The 16,082-nt window shown below is 48.1% G+C and overlaps 1 protein-coding gene across 4 annotated transcripts in view; it reads right to left on the bottom strand.

Annotated features, from left to right (window-relative positions):
- The window catches only part of ELMO1 (engulfment and cell motility 1), a 391,469-nt gene that overhangs the window by 270,435 nt on the left and 104,952 nt on the right, over window positions 1-16,082 (bottom strand). For 3 of the 4 annotated variants that reach the window (XM_069084405.1, XM_069084406.1, XM_069084407.1), the window contains exon 5: window positions 1,095-1,145. In XM_069084405.1, coding sequence (XP_068940506.1) covers window positions 1,095-1,145 — 51 coding nt within the window. Of the gene's footprint in view, window positions 1-1,094; window positions 1,146-5,144; window positions 5,373-16,082 lie in introns of those variants that run through there. The other variant, XM_069084408.1, reaches the window with a different exon arrangement.

Below are 16,082 nucleotides of genomic sequence, written 5' to 3'. Positions count from 1 at the left end.
CACACACACACACACACACACACACACACACACACACACACACACACGCCCACACGCCTCTGCACCTCAGGCAACAACCTAAAACAACAAAGCAACCAGCTGCCCACTTGGCATTTGTGGAAACTGTTTCCATAACAAGGTTTGGAAGAAAACAGTTGGGGGACCTTAGGGGCCCTCAAGGTCACCTCCACTTATTTTACAGGTGACGTGAAGCACAAAGAGGCTAACTAACTCATCCAGGGTCACACAGATAGGACATTTCTGAGGCAGGACCTGAACCCAGGTTTTTGAGACTCTGAGCCCAGGGCCCTATCCACTGTCCCAGGCTTCCTCTCAAAGTACCTGGACACAAGTTCCAGTAAGTGGAGAATCTCTAGGTCAAATAAAGACCAGAAGTAATTTTCAGGATGTGGAGGCAGGCTGCAGCGCCAAACAGACCACAGCAGTTCCTGGAGGGCTCTCCCAGTGCTCCCCACCACAGAGGATGACGTCATCCCTATGGCAGAGTGACTGACCAAGGCCAGAAGGACTCGGGACCTTTAACTCCAGATCTGGGTGGGGGGGGCACCAGAGGCCCTGCCTCCCTCCCTCATCCCCTACAGAAGTCCAGGGCATAGGGGCGGCCCCTCTAGGCAACATCTAGACCCACCAGGGCCAAGAGCTCTGTGGGCCTTGGGATTGGCTGGAGGGAACCGCTGGGTGTCTGTACCTCTATCTGTAAAACAGGAGTTATTGTAGATAACACTGAACTCAAAGCAGCAGAGGAAGACAAGGAAAGAGGAGAATTCATCTCAAATTCCCACCACCAGCTTCCTCTGTTCTCATAGGGGAACGCCCCTCTGTCTGAGACAGGAAAGGAGGGTGATCCTGGCTGGCAGAGAGCTTGGAAGGAGGGAACCTCATGAACTTGAACTTGGTCTGGCCTCCAAAGGGTCCCATCGGTGCCCAGACCGTCACAATGGCCTGAGCGTCACAATGTCCTGACCGTCCCGGCGGCCGGCCCGTCACGGCGGCTGGACCGTCACTGCAGCCTGCTGAAGGGGGTGGGGGCTGGGGGAAGAGCCAAGAACAAGACAAGCTCCAGACCCACTCACCGGGGAGGTCGCCAGCCGCAGAATGGCTCCATTTTTGATCTCGTTGCGATTCTGAAAAAAACAAAAAGAGAGAGAAGCACTGGAGCTGTGGCACCCAGCACACCTGGCCGTGAGCATGTGGCCGTCTGTCTGCCTCCTCTCCAGTAGGTCATTTCCAAATCTGGCTTCAGTGAATATTTTTAGACAAACCTCTCTCCATCAAACAAGCAAATAAGCAGCATTTCTGTGCCGAGGCCTGGAGAGACCAAGAGAAAGGACAAAGATCCTGCCCTCCAGGAGCTGACCTCCTGTCAGGGAGAGAAGCTGGGATTTCCACAACGATGTAAGACTTGCACAGTAGTTTACACGTGTTAACATGTGTACAGACAATATCCCCCTGGGCCACGCTTTCCTCACTCTTCAAGTGAAGAAGCTGGGCTGGGCGGGGTCTGCAGTCCCCTCGGACAAGGGGCCTTATTGCCCTTCCTTGGTCGGATTTCCGATTTACCTTACATGTCTTGTTTGTGCATAGTACAATTTAGTTCGATAAACATTTATTTAGTGCCTACTATGTGCCAGGCACTGTGCTGAGGGCCTGGTTTGTTTGGGCAAGACCGTGCCCACCAGGAGGGCAGGGACAAAGGACCACCTTCTCTTTGTAACCACAGTGCTCAGCACAGTACCGGTATGCAGTAGGAGCACAATAAATGTCTGACTAGAGCTCTGATGCTCTCATCCTGGAGTCCCTGTGCTCATACAGTCTGGATGACCATGGCTGAAGCACAGACTTTTCCTCATCGGAGCCCTCAGCAGTAGAGAGGGGCACGCCTGCACCCAGCTCTGAGGCCCTTCTAAAACACCCAGCAAATGTCCTCTGCCCACCGCTCAGTGACCTCCCTTCCTGAGGTGGCCCATCCCCCTTCTGGACAGTGCTGGCCGCTAACAGCCTTGCCCTTTCCTCTAGCACCAAGGAGAATGAGCCTAGCCCTTCCCCCATGTGACAGCCCACTACCAAGTCATCCCTTCTCCAGGCTCCCAAAGACCAACAGCGCCTCCCCCCCGGAGGTCTGGCCTCCAGAGCCCAGAAGCCCCCTCGGCTGGCCAACACGCGACATCTTTGCCAAGAAGAGAGACACGATGTCCAAGGACAACGGAGTTTAATTTGTAAATGCATTAGCGAGATGTGCCAGAGGGCACTGATGGCATCATCCAAGTAACAGCCCTGCTTCTGAAGCAGACCCAACCCACCGAGACAAGGGGAGACGCAGATGGAGAAGGAAATGGCACATGGGGAGGCAGGGTGGTAGGGGAGGCATGTCTGGGTCATCTTCCAGGGCATCTGAAGACAGGGACACGTGGGGAAGATGCCAGCCGGGACTGGCATCCCCCAGAGACTCCTGAGGGGTCGTTGATGGCTCCTGCCATGTCTCCTTCCACCTTTCTATAAAATCCTGGGGTGAAGGCTCTTCCGGGGAGCCGAGGGACATTGGGAGAAACGCGCCAGACCCACTCCTCTGCCACGGGCCCTGACAGACAGAGACACGCATCCGAAAGCAGAAATCCAGCGTCGGAGTCTGCCTCCCAGTGTCCTTGGTCCCTGCACAGGGTGGGACCACGGGGCTCCTCAGCAGAGGCAGCTTGGTTCTGCCATCCTCTGGGTTTTAGGATCGAAGGGAGCAAAGATCAGAGACTCAAGCTTGACAGTGATGTTTGCCCTTGCCTGTGCAGTGCCCAGAACTGAATGGAAAAGGGAAGCCTTATGGATGGCATCTGAAGGCGTCGGCCCCGTGGAAGATGGCAGCATCGAATCCCAGACAGCCACAGGACTCCCCAGTGAGATTCATGGCCACTCAAGAAGACACAGGCCTCACACGTCACCCAGGGCAAACAAAGTGGGTGAAAAAAGGCCCCGGTGTGGAGGTGTTTTATTGGTTAGACCATCTGTGGATGAAGTACAGGAGGGCGACCTGGAGCTCCTGAGGGAGTCCAAGAAAGGTCGCCGGGTCCTCTGAGTGATGGACAGCTGCTCTGACAAGAAGATTTATTGAAATAACATGAAATACCCAAGCTCACACTGCGTCACAGGCTCAGAGCTGGGAGGGATTCTCAGGGGTCACATAGTACAGCCCAGACTTGCCCCAGGTCACAAGGCTGGGAAGGGGCATGATTTGAACTCATGTCTTCCTGACTCCTGGTCCCACCTTTAATTTAATCCACTATTAGATTAGTGTAAAACAGACTTGAGACATTGCTCCCTCAAATTAGAGATGAGTCAGCTGAGGCCCAGAATTCCTTGAGGTCACTGAGCTAATAGCAGTTGGAAATGAGATTTAAACCCAGGTCCTGGGATTCCCACCCCAAAGGATGGCTGGGGAGCCTCCTGGCGACTGAGCAGTGCCCCCCGCCGGGGCTGGCTGCCAGCGCCAGCTCTGCTGGTGCCCAGGGGGCGGGGGATAAACATCCTGAAGCGCTGGTCTTCAGATAAGTCAAATCAGCTTCACACTCATTCACTCTGACTAAGGGCAGGCCAAGAACATGATTGCAAAATGCCCTGGGACTAAGTGACCGTGAGATGTTTGGCTACCGGCCGCTCCCTGAGCCTGCCTGACCCCACCTCCCAGCTGGGAAGGAAGGCCCCCAGACTCTGGAAGCTTGGCTTTCCACAATCCAGCGGAGGCCGGTCCCGGGGGGTGGAGGGACCAGGCTCCTCCAGGCCCCAGCGCACTGGCCAGCCACTGCAGCCAGGAGACATGGAGCCTGGGGGGCATCGGATGGACCCGGAGAGGGGGCATTTACCAGAACAGGACCATAGGATTCATGGCTCACACAGACTCCAGAGATCCTGCTGCTGAAGTCCAGCCCCCTGTGTGCCCGGGGACAAGTAAAACTGGGGGGGTTGGGCCAGATGGCGTCTGGGCCTTCTGCCATCTGCCAGAGTCTCAGGGGAGCACCTCTTGGTCCTCTCCGAATGCCCACCCTGGGCTTGGGCACTGTGCTGGGACTCATAGTGAAGAAGGTGTCTCTCACGGGATCCTAGCTCCAGATGTGGACAGAAAGCCCCAAAACTCGCTTTACGAATGAGGAAACAGAAATACTTCATGTTTAAGGGACTTAGGCTCACCCCCTAGTCAATCTCTGAGGCAGCATTCGAATCCAGGTCTCTGGCTTTCTCCATGACCCCATTTAGCACTTCTTCAAAAAAGCGAATTAAAACAAGCAAAGCATTGTTCCTCCACCCCCACCCAGGGGAACCCCCTCCTAGCCCAGGCCAGCTGGAGTCCCTGAGGTCGGCCAGAGGATGCCTCAGGAGGAGAAGGTCTCTCAGCAGCCTGAGGAGGAAGGGCTTCTCCCCGCCAGAATCACCTCATTCGGGAACGCAGTCCTGCTGGACAGGACGTTCCTTGCAGGAAACAGAGACCCCAAGTCTGTTAAAGAAGCAGGACCCAGGCAGGCCTGGCCCAGCCCTTGCTGCCCTGGAGGCATAGGAGAAAGCTGAGAGAAAGGGGAGTCCGGAAGAAGCATGTTTCTTGTCCAGACCCCCCCCCAAACCCTGAGCTCTTCCCATGACAGACAGCGATGGTAGGTGAGAACAGGGTGTCTCCACAGCCCTCACACAGCCTCATCTCCACCCGAGATGAAAGAAACCTAATGCTAGTCCTTTAAGAGGGGTGGGCAAAGTAGATACTGCATACAATAAGAACACAGTCTTTCCATCAACGAGCATTTATTAAGCACCTAAGGTATGTATCACACTATGATGGAAATCGCACTGTCAAGCCACAGGAAACAAAGGTGAAAGATGATGAGAGAATCCATGAAAACCCCTGCTGCTGTGACCCCCCCTACCATCCCACCTGCCCTGGCCCCCCTCACACCTGTTGTGGTTCTCCATCCCACCTGCCCTGGCCCCCCAATCCTGCCTGTCGTGCCCCTCCCCCCGCCTTCCCCATTTGCCTTCAGAGGAGGCTGCCTCACGTCACCCCTGAAAGGAGGCCCCCTCCAGTGGATGCCTCTGCTGGGTTGGGGTTTTCTACAGGAGCTGGACCCTGACAACTCAGTGTCTGCACAGACCTCACGAATGGATTTTGCAGAAGAATCCCAAGGCCTTCCTTTCCCTCTGGGCAGCTGTCCCACACACCAGCTCGGCCCCTCCTGGAGGCCGTCAGACATCCACAGCACAGCTCGTCCTGTTCTGCAGCTCAGGCTGCAGGGGCCCAGCTTCTGTCCTGGGCCCGGGGCCAGGAGAGGTGATGTGGCAGAGGCCTGTGGAGGCCACAGCGAGTGCGAGTGCGGCCAGGCCTTCCCAGGCTCTTGTTGCAAATGAAAGTGTTTATTTGAGTAAGCTCGAGCCAGAATCTGCTTTGTTATTCTCATCCATTATTTCATCATCTCCAAGATTTATTTCAGATGGAAACCTCCTCCTTTCCCTTGCATGACTGTCTGCATTCTCTTCAAGGTTCCAGCCCCAACGGAATCCCAGGGGGCAATACGAAGCCCACTTGTTGCTAGGTTACACTGGGGCATCCCTGGGAAGAGAGTTGGGGGCCCATGGACATGTCCTCTGTGTCCTGCCCTGCCAGGGCCCGTCAGGTTCCCCAGAGACACAGGACAAGCAAGGAGATTGTCTCAGGCAGTGACTGTGGAATGGGCCCTTTCTGCTAGATGGCCACACCATCAATGACAAGAAAGGAAGAACAGGCTCACCCTGGGGGAAAGGGCACAGGACTGAGGACAGCACTTAGCACCTGTTTGCCAACCTCCTCAATCGCAGATTGTCCTACCCTGATGAGAACCCACAATTCCATCCCTTTCCCTCTTTTTTTTCTTTCTCCCTGTTTTTCTTTCATTCACCTAATGGAATCCTGGTTTAAAACCAATCCTTGTTTCAAAGCCACACAGAGGTGGGGCAATGGAAACTGGGAGATTTTGATCCTACTGGCCCTCAGTGGAGAGCCAACAAACACTGACAGTCAAGGGTATGCGTCTTCCCCCTTGAAGAATTTTCTTTACGTGGATTTACATGAAGTGACGTTGGAAAAAAAAAAAAGAGGAAAAACTGGAATAAAACAGTCTTGAAGTCAACAGTGACCACAGAGAATGTGTAGGCCAAGTCACAGCCAAACAAGAAGGCACGCCATCATCTCCCAGAGGAGGTCATGTGGTCAGTGAGCAGAGCAGGAGGGATCCAGCTAGGACGTGGTAGGGACGTCTAGGGCCTTCAGAGTCTGTAAACTCCTCATGAGTGAAGAAAGGAGGGGCAGCATCAGCCCTGGGGAGGAGCCAAGCACTCCCAGATGGCCCCAGACTCAGCAGTGTTTGCATGACCTGTCATCTACTTTCTGCGCTTTGCTAAGGTAGGTGACTTAATGAACAGAGACTCATCTTGGAGCCAGAAAGACCTGCGTCCGGGCCTCACTCCTGACACCGTAGACAGCTGCTTAACTTCTCTGTGCCCTAGAGAGCCTTCTGAAACTCCCGTTACAGTCCCGCGGCTGGGCAGGGCCCATGGAAAGAGCGTCCACACTGAGGGCTCCCTACGCAGATGAAGCCACAGCTGTGCACTTTTAAAGTCTTTGTCAAACTCACACAGTAGGAACACAGCATAGAGTCTTTCCTTTCATCATTCAGCTCTGAACTGAGAGCTCCTGTGAAAACCTAAGCCAGTCCTCTCCCCTGCCGGGTCTGAATTCAACTTAGCAAGTAGCGACAGGGCTTCTCCTGCATCTTTGGTGAGAGGTGACACATGGCACTGCTGTGATGCCACGATTTGGTGGAGAAACCAATGAATTACTAGGTGCCTACTGTGTGCAAGGCCTTTAGGTGAATACTGGAGAAAAGACTATGTTTGCAAAGTCACAGAAAAAAATGCACTCTATATGTGTGTGTGAGTATGTGTGTGTGAATGTGAGTGTGTGAATGATTGTGTGAGTGATTGTGAATATGAGTGTGTGAATGATTGTGTGTGAGCGACTGTGTGAATATGAGTGTGAATGGTTGTGTGTGAGTGATTGTGAATATGAGTGTGTGAATGATTGTGTGTGTGAGTGGCTGTGTGTGAATGTGAGTGTGTGAATGATTGTGTGTGTGTGAATATGAGTGTGTGAATGATTGTGTGTGAGTGACTGTGTGTAAATGTGAGTGTGTGTGTGTGTGTGTGTTTAATAAACTCAGAGCATCCTAGCTCTGGAAAACAGCGTCCAGACCATCTAGTCAGTCCAGCCACCCTGTTTTAAGGATGGGAACGCTGAGGCCCAGAGCAGGGAAGTGACTGGTGCCAGGACGGCATGCCAGCTGTGTGCAGAGTGAAGCTGCAGCATGCCGAGGGTCTTCTGAATGGGGAAAAGGGGGTTCCAAAGGACAAGGCAGATCAAAGAAGGCCTCGTAGATGAGGTGAGTCTGGTGCCTATCCTTGAAGTCTATGTCCATAGAGAACGAACCTCAAGGGGATGTCGAGGGAGTGAGTGAGAGTCCAGATCAAGAGAACAGGGCCCATCATGGCTCTGGAGGGAGCACAGTGTGTGTGTGTGTGTGGGGGGGGAAAGGCAGGAAATGGGACATAAGACCCTTTAGGGTCATGGACTGTTTCATGTTTTGCTTTCGTGTTCCCAGGAGCAGCATGTCTGACACACAGGAGGTGCCTAATAAACGCTTCCTGACTGACTGAGCTGGGTTGGAGCCTGTTAAACCATTCCTCCCAAAGAAGCCGTGAAGATGGGCCAGGAGGGCCCCAGCACGTCCAGAGCTGGATAGCAGATGTGGAGGGACAAACTCCTAGAACAGCCCAGTGATTTCCAGCATTTTCTGGGGCTCGAGCGAGGCGCAGGCATTTCTCATGCAGCCCTCACAATAAACCTTGGGGAGAAAGCACCACAATTTTTGCCCATTTTTGTGCACAAATGACCCAAGGCTCAGGAACCCAAGGATCTGCCCAAGGTGGCTGCTACCATAAACCGCCAGCCCTCTGGGCACCCCGCCAGCCTGTCAATGCTGGATGGAAGAGGAAGGTGGATGCAGAAATGGGCCCTGAGCCTTACAGTCAGTGGCCTTCAGACAAGATAAAGGCTCATTAGCCTCCTGTCACCCCCAGCCCACCCTCTCCCCGCATCATCAGCCATGTGCAGATGGTTAAGTCTGGGCTGGGAAGGGCAGGTGGAGACATCCTGGAGCTGAGCACCCCCTCATGCCACACCCTACCCTTGTTTGAGGGCTCACCCAGGGGTCGTGTCCACTGTCAGGAGGTGCCATCATTACTGGAGCTGAGCCCCTCATCAGTCAGCTTCTGGGCAAGGCTGGCCAGGGTGGGCCTGGCCTGGGAACAGCGTCCTCCTCTTTGGAGCCAAGTGGGGCATTCATTCATTCAGCTTGAGCACAGCACTGTCCTAGGCACTGTGGGGGGACATGATCGAGGGGTATAACATGTGCTGCATTTGGTGCCCAGTGACAGCTGTCACGTGCTGCCGGTGTGTTCTTGGGCAAATCCCTTACACAGCTTGAGCCCAAAGCTTCTCATGATGTAAAGACAGGAGGTTGGACCCAGTTTCCAATAACAACCATGGGGTTCCCTGCATCAGAACCTTTGAGGGTGACAAAGTAACTTTTTCACAGCCTCCTCTGCAGCTTCAGGTCAGGTGACACTTTACAGATGAGGAAACTGTGTCAGGTTAGCTGAGCTGCCCAAGAGGAGAAATTGGGCCGAGAGATTAACAACTTAATAAAATAATAATGTAAAGGCAATATAAAAAGATTCATTTTATTGCCCTTAAAATAGTTCTTTTTGAAATTTGTTAATTAAATCAATTTTACATTAATTTCTTTTTTAATTCTGTTGCCATCAAATTAGGTGCTTGAGTTCAGTGCAATAATTAGGACAGTGTAACCATAGATTTGGAGCTCAGAGAACTTGGAGATCATTTGGCTCCAAATCCTTGTTTTACAAATAGGAAAACCATGGCTCTGAGAAGGCAGTGACCAGCCCAGGGCCTTGAGCAGCCCTCCTGCTCCAAAGTTAGCCACCTCCACTCTGCGCTGGGTTGTCAGTCTTATTTTTTTAAGCAGCAAACTTTTAAAACTTCATTAAAGACTTGAAAAAATATTTTTCAAATTTCAAAGGGGCCTCAGAGACCATCTAATCCTCTCGCTAGAAAACAAGGTTTCATAGCTGTGTCTGAGAGGGTGAAGGGAGGAGGAGCCCATCACATGCACAGGCCAGCTGCACCTTGGATTGTCCTCAAACAAGTCACACCCTCCCTTCCTGGCCAACACCACCTCTACTCTTGTTCCTGGTTCTGTACTCTGGTATCAAGCAGACAAAGCCAATCCTCCTTCACCAGATGGACATCCCTCCCCTTTCTCTCAAATCTTCTCTCCTTTGGGCAAAACATTCCTCCACGCCTTTAACTAAGAGTCCACTGTGTCATGCTCTCCAAACCCCTTCTTCCCTGAATTGTCTCTAGATGCACTCACTCCAACTTGACAATATAATATCCTTCTTAAATTTTGGCAGGAGGCACAGCACTAGCAAGTTGTCCTGAAAGGACAGGGGACACCAAAATCTCCCATGTTTTGGACACTATGGTGTTCTTAAGAGAAATGATCAAATAAAGACCTTACTTTCCCTTCTTGTTAATGTAAGCATCCAGGGACATCACTTCTCATCTGTCCTATCCCATTAATCTTTATGCATTCTATACCTATCATTACCTTTAATACTTTTTTATTATTTCTATAATTTAGTTTTTGTCTCAAGCATTATTAAGCAAGCAATTTTAGTGTTCATTTAACATATTTATCATTATTTTCATTGTAGTATGATGGATAAAGAAATTTAAAATCAATGCCCCTATTCCATGATTAATTTTTGAAATAGGCAGTGAGTATTGAAAGTGACAATTTATTCATTACTTTTAAGTTCAATGCTTTCCATATATTCTTAAAATGCATATTTTTTCAGCATTCTAGTCATGGATGTAATTTCTTTTTGGCTTATTTCCTGTTTGATTTTTCATATTCTATTAATGGGATGTTGAGGTCACCACTAGTATTGTTTTTTGTAACTGTAATTTAGTGCTAATTTCTTATACAATTTATTTTCTCTACTATTGAGAGTATGTGTACTTAATTAACTCATTGTAAAGAGTATCTTTAAAAATAATAGTGCTGGATACTGATTCTAGGGCTGTGTCCCAAAGAGATCACAAAAAGGGAAAAAGACCCGCAGGTACAAAAATATTTATAGCAGTTCTTTTTGTGGAGGCCAAGAACTGGAAATTGAGGGGATGCCCATCAACTTGGACATGGCTGAACAAGTTGTGGTATATGAATGTAATGAGATACTGTTGTGCTATAAGAAATGATGGAGGGGCAGAGCCAAGATGGAGGAATAGAGGCAGGAATTGGCATGATCTCCTACTCCGACCCCCTCCAATACCTCTAAAATATGACTCTAAACAAACTTTAGAGCTACAGAACACACAAAGTGACAGAGAAAAACAAATCCCCTGCTGAAGGCAGCCTGGCAGGCTGGCAGGAAGGGTCTAATGAACTGAGAGCCGAGCGCAGTCATGCGTGAGCTGCGGCGAGCCCCTGGCAGCTCCAACCAGCTACTCAGACTGGCCAGAGCAGACTTCAGAAGTAAATCACCAGAAGCTGTGGCAGTTTCCACACTTCTCAACCCATAAACACCAAAGAGAAAGTAAAATGTCAGTAGGAAACTCTGTTGGAACTGGGTGACAAAAGAGCATGGTCGGGCTCCTGCCCTCAGGGTGAGAGGTGAGGGAGGCATGGGGGCTACAGCTGTTGCCATGTGGCTGCCTCCAGAACTCCTGGCCTGCAGATTCTAGGGGGACCAAGCTACCATTCAGAGGGGAATTGCCCTTGCTTTAACCTGCTTGGATCTGGATCGCAACTCTTAGGAGGTGGTCCTGGGGTATGTGACCAGTGAGCATGTGGGGGCTATAGAGAGGGAGCCCTCCTCATAGCTCTGACAACATTTGCAAAAAAAAACCAGGGATTTGGGACAAAGTTCTCTCCACTCTGGAAGCAGAGTTCTACCATGGCAAAGAGCTCAAAAGTCACATAATTGACTGGCAAGATGAGCAAACACAGGAAACACAATGAGACCATAGAACCCTTTTCTGGGGACAAAAAGGATAAAAACATGGAACAAAAGGAAGTCAACACAGTTAAAACTCCTGCATCAAAAAGTTCCAAGAAAAATGTGAACTGGTTACAGGCTATGGAGGAGCTCAAGAAGAAATCTGAAAATCAAGTAAGGGAAGTGGAGGAAAAATTGGGAAGAGAAATGAGAATGATGCAAGAAAATCAGGAAAAGCAGGTCTACAGCCTGCTGAAGGAGACCCAAAAAATACTGAAGAAAATAACACCTTAAAAAATAGACTAACTCAAATGGCAAAAGAGGCTCAAAAAGCCAATGAGAAGAAGAATGCCTTAAAAGGCTGAATTGCCCAGATGGAAAAGGAATTTCAAAAACTCACTGAAGAGAATAATTCCTTCAAAATTAGATTAGAGCAAATGGAAGCTAATGACTTCATGAGAAATCAAGATATTATAAAACAGATACAAACAAATGAAAAAATAGAAGGCAATGTAAAACATGTCATTGGAAAAACCACTGACCTGGAAAATAGATCCAGGAGAGATCATTTAAAAAATATTGGACTATGTGAAAGCCATGATCAAAAAAAGAGCCTCAAAATCATCCTTCAAGAAATTCTCAAGGAAAATCGCCCTGATATTCTATAACCAGAGGACAAATAGAAATGGAAAGAATTCACCCATCACCTCCTGAAAAAGATCCCAAAAGGAAAACTCCTAGGAATACCATAGCCAAATTCCAGAGTTCCCAGATCAAGGAGAAAATATTCCAAGCTGTCAGGAAGAAACAATTTGAGTATTGTGGAAACACAATCAGGATAACACAAGATCTAGCAGTTTCTGCATTAAGGGATCAAAGGGCTTGGAATATGATATTCTGGAGGTCAAAGTGCTAGTGTTAAAACCAAGAATCACCTCCCCAGCAAAACTTGAGTATAATTCTTCAGGGAAAAATATAGAAATTCAATGAAATAGAAGACTTTCAAGCATTCTTGATGAAAAAACCAGAGCTGAACAGAGAATTTGACTTTCAATTACAAGAAGCAAGAGAAACATGAGAAGGTAAACAGGAAAAAGAAATCGTAAGGCACTTATTCAGGTTGAACAATTTACATTCCTACATGGAAAAATGATAACTGTAACTCATGAGACTTTTCTCAGTATAAGGATAGTTGAAGACAATATATATGTATGTGTATATATATATATATATATATATATATATATGGGTGTGTGTGTGTGCATACATATATATAGGAGGATGTATGTGTGTATAAATATATGTGTGAGTGTGTATATATGTGCACATGTATAGATAGAGAGAAGGCACAGGATCAATTGAATAGGAAGTGATGATAGCTAGAAATAAAATTAAGAGGTGAGAGAGGAATATAATGGGAGGAGAAAGGGAGAGATAGAATAGGGTAAATTATCTCATACAAAAGAGGCAAGAGAAAACTGTTACAATGGAGGGGAAGAGCAGGAAGGTCAAAGGGAGTGGGTCAACCTTACTCTCATTGAATTTGGCTTGAGGAGGGAATAACATACACACTCAATTGGGTATCTTACCCTACAGGAAAGTAGGGAGATAGGGGATAAGAGGGGGGAGGATAGAAGGGAGAGCAGATTGGGGGGGAGGGAAGTTAGAAACAAACACTTTTAAAAAGGGACAGGGTCAAAGTAGAAAATAGAGTAAGTGGGGAGTGGGATAGGATGGAGAGAAATATAGTTAGTCTTTCACAACATAACTACTATGGAAATGTTTTGCGTAACTACACATGTACAACCTATATTGAATTGCTTGTCTTCCCAGTGGGGGTGGGTGAGGAGGGAAGAAGAGAAAGAATCTGGAAATCAAAGTTTAAAAAAATGTTAAAAAATGTTTTTTACATGCAACTGGGAAATAAAATATACAGGCACTAAGATATAGAAATCCATCTTGCCCTACTAGAAAGTTAGAGGGGGCATAGGGGAAGATATAAGAGAAAGCAGATTGGGGGAAGAGGTATTCAGTATGCTTTCTGTCTTGGGGTGGGGGATAGGGGAAAGATGGGGAGAAAATTTGTAACTCAAATTCTTGTGGAAATTAATGTTGAAAACTAAAAATAAATTTAAAACAATAAATATTTTTTTAAAGAAAGAAAAAGACATGATGAACAGGCAGACTTCAGAAAATCCTGGAAAGACTTATATGAATTGATGCCGAGTAAAGCGAGCAGAACCAGGAGAACATTGTACATAGTAAGAGGCACAGCCTAAGATGACTGCCTTTGATAGACTTATTTCTTCTCAGCAGTGCAAGGATCTAGAACAATTCCAAAGACCTCATGATGGAAAATGCCAGCCTCATCCACAGAAACAACCATGGAGTCTGAATGCAGAGCAAAGCAGACTGTTTTCTTTTTTTGTTTGTTTTCTTTCTCATGGTTTCTCCCATTCGTTATAATTCTTCTGTGCAACATGAATAACGTGAAAATGTGTTTAATAGGAATGTAAGTGTAGAGCCTATATCAGGTTGCAGGCCATCTGGGGGAGGGAGGGGAAGAAAATTTAAAACTTATGGAAGTGAATGTTGAAAACGAAAAATAAACAAATTAATAAAAAATAATGATAGTGTTGGGAATTGTGGGAAGACTGTCGTGTGGTGGGTCCTAAGGGAACCCAGATTTCCTATAAAAACCCCAGTAAATCTCTAAAAATGTACCAGAGAGAAAAATGATAAAGAAAGACAAGGAAAAGTTATGTGTGCTTCCGTCCAATTCAGAAATTCACAGGAGAACCAGAATCTTCCCTGTGTTCTGAGAAAAGACCAACCAGATCAGGCAGAAGGCAAAACATTCACCAGAAGCCTAGACCCTTCACAGGACACAATGCCAGATCAGCACCTATTTCTGGGTTTACTGAACGAGCCCAAACAGGAGACAAGCCTATGGGACCACAGAGCCACATCAATGTAGACAGTGCCTGGGCAGCCCACCCAAGCTGTATCAGGACATGGGGTCAGGCCTGAGCTGCAACAACCAGACAGCTTGTGCCCAACCCAGAAGGAGCGACAAAGGGCTGAGGCGACACCTGAGAAGCCAAGAACTTGGGTTCTGGCAAAAGGTCTGGTCAGCCAAAGCCCTTCCACAGGGGCCTGTGAAACATCACAGACAGGATGCAGCCAGTGTCCAGCTCAGGGCAGAGAACCCAAGGTGGGCCTCTGGAAGAATAAACCAAAATCTAGGAATTCACACAGAAGGCAGGAGCCTTCTGCCCTCATGGCCAAACATGCCCTGCTCACACTGTGCCACAGGATGGACGCATCAACAGAAGAAAACACTGAACACACTGGAGAAATTCTGTGGACTGAGAGAGTCCCAGGAGGTCAAGTGAGGAAGAAGCAGTGACTCCCCAGGGCCAAGGGGAGTCTCAGAGGAAAGACCATCCCGGCCACAAGGACCCCATGAGCCCCTGGGGAAGTAAAGGAAGATGTGAAATGTCATGCTATATGTGCAATGACAGACAGAAGATGAACTAATAGTTTGAAAAAAAAAAGGTGTTTATAGTTGGGTTTCTTGAATATACAAATGGGCCAAACCAAAAAGCAATAATTCCATGATACAACAAAAAATATTAAAAATCAAAAGATTAGGGGGAAAAAAAAAACAGAAGAAAAGGTCAAATAGATGCTACCAAGGATAACGCTGCTCTTCCTCTCTTAATGACTTACAATTGAAATTCCACAGTGCTTTGATTTCCTGGGGGCATTTGGGGTCTGGCAAAAGGTTTGCTGACACCCTCCAGGAAATATGGCTTCATCTGGTCATTTTCAATGCGCGTCTGTCTTTTTGTCTTCAGAGTATTGACTGTTAGCAGCACATTATGGTTTGAGGGTTTGGGGTTTTTTTGCTTCTATAAATTTTACTACATTTTCTTCTTTTTTATAGAAAAATTCAAGTCATTTACAGTCAAGGTTATAATTTCTAGGTCGGTTCTTCCTCCATCATTTCTCCTCTTATGTAATTGGTTTTATCAACAAGGAGTATTATTGACAGTATTTTACTGGCATTGACCCATGGGCAGTGTTTGTGCAGACACACACACACGCACACACACACGCACGCACACGCACACGCACACACACGCACACACGCACGCACGCACACACACGCGCACACACGCACACACACATGCACACACGCACACACATGCACACACGCACGCACATGCACACACACGCACACACATGCACACGCACGCGCACACACACACGCGCACACACACGCACACACATGTCACTAGCCACAGCACCTCTAATTCTAACTGCAGTGTTAGTGTCTTTTCCATTCTCCCGCATCTCTTAAAGAGAGGAATGCTTTCTCACATTTCCCAGCCACAATGCCCTCCCTTATTTTGTATCTGTGAAGTTCATAAACAAATCACTGCTTTTCTGTCTTAATATATATAATAACAACATCATCTAACACGTGTAGCACCTACTGTGTGCTAGGCCACTGGAGCTTTTTGATGGGGAGGAGCAGAATAGGGCTTCATGCTTTAGGGAAGATGCCTTGGAAGCTGAATGGAGGATGGATTCCAGTGGGGAGAGGCTGGAGGCAGGCTGAATCCCCAGCGGTGTCTCTGATGTTAATATTAAAAAGCAATGCCCTCAGGAGGCTAGGTGGTGCAGTGAATAGAGCACCAGACCTGGAGTCAGGAGGACCTGAGTTCAAATGCAGCCTCAGACACTTAACGCTTATTAGTTGTGAGACCTTGGGCAAGTCACTTTACCCAATTGCCCTGCCTTTCGCCCTCCAAAAAGGAAGGAAGGAAGGAAGGAAAGAAGGAAGGAAGGAAAGAAGGAAGGAAGAAAGAAAGAAAGAAAGAAAGAAAGAAAGAAAGAAAGAAAGAAAG

This window comes from Petaurus breviceps, unplaced genomic scaffold, assembly GCF_028583685.1.
Source record: "Petaurus breviceps papuanus isolate PSGF00001 unplaced genomic scaffold, PetGlider_PUasm1.0 174, whole genome shotgun sequence".
NCBI classification, from domain to species: domain Eukaryota; kingdom Metazoa; phylum Chordata; class Mammalia; order Diprotodontia; family Petauridae; genus Petaurus; species Petaurus breviceps.
This window is presented reverse-complemented; position numbering and strand designations above follow the sequence as displayed.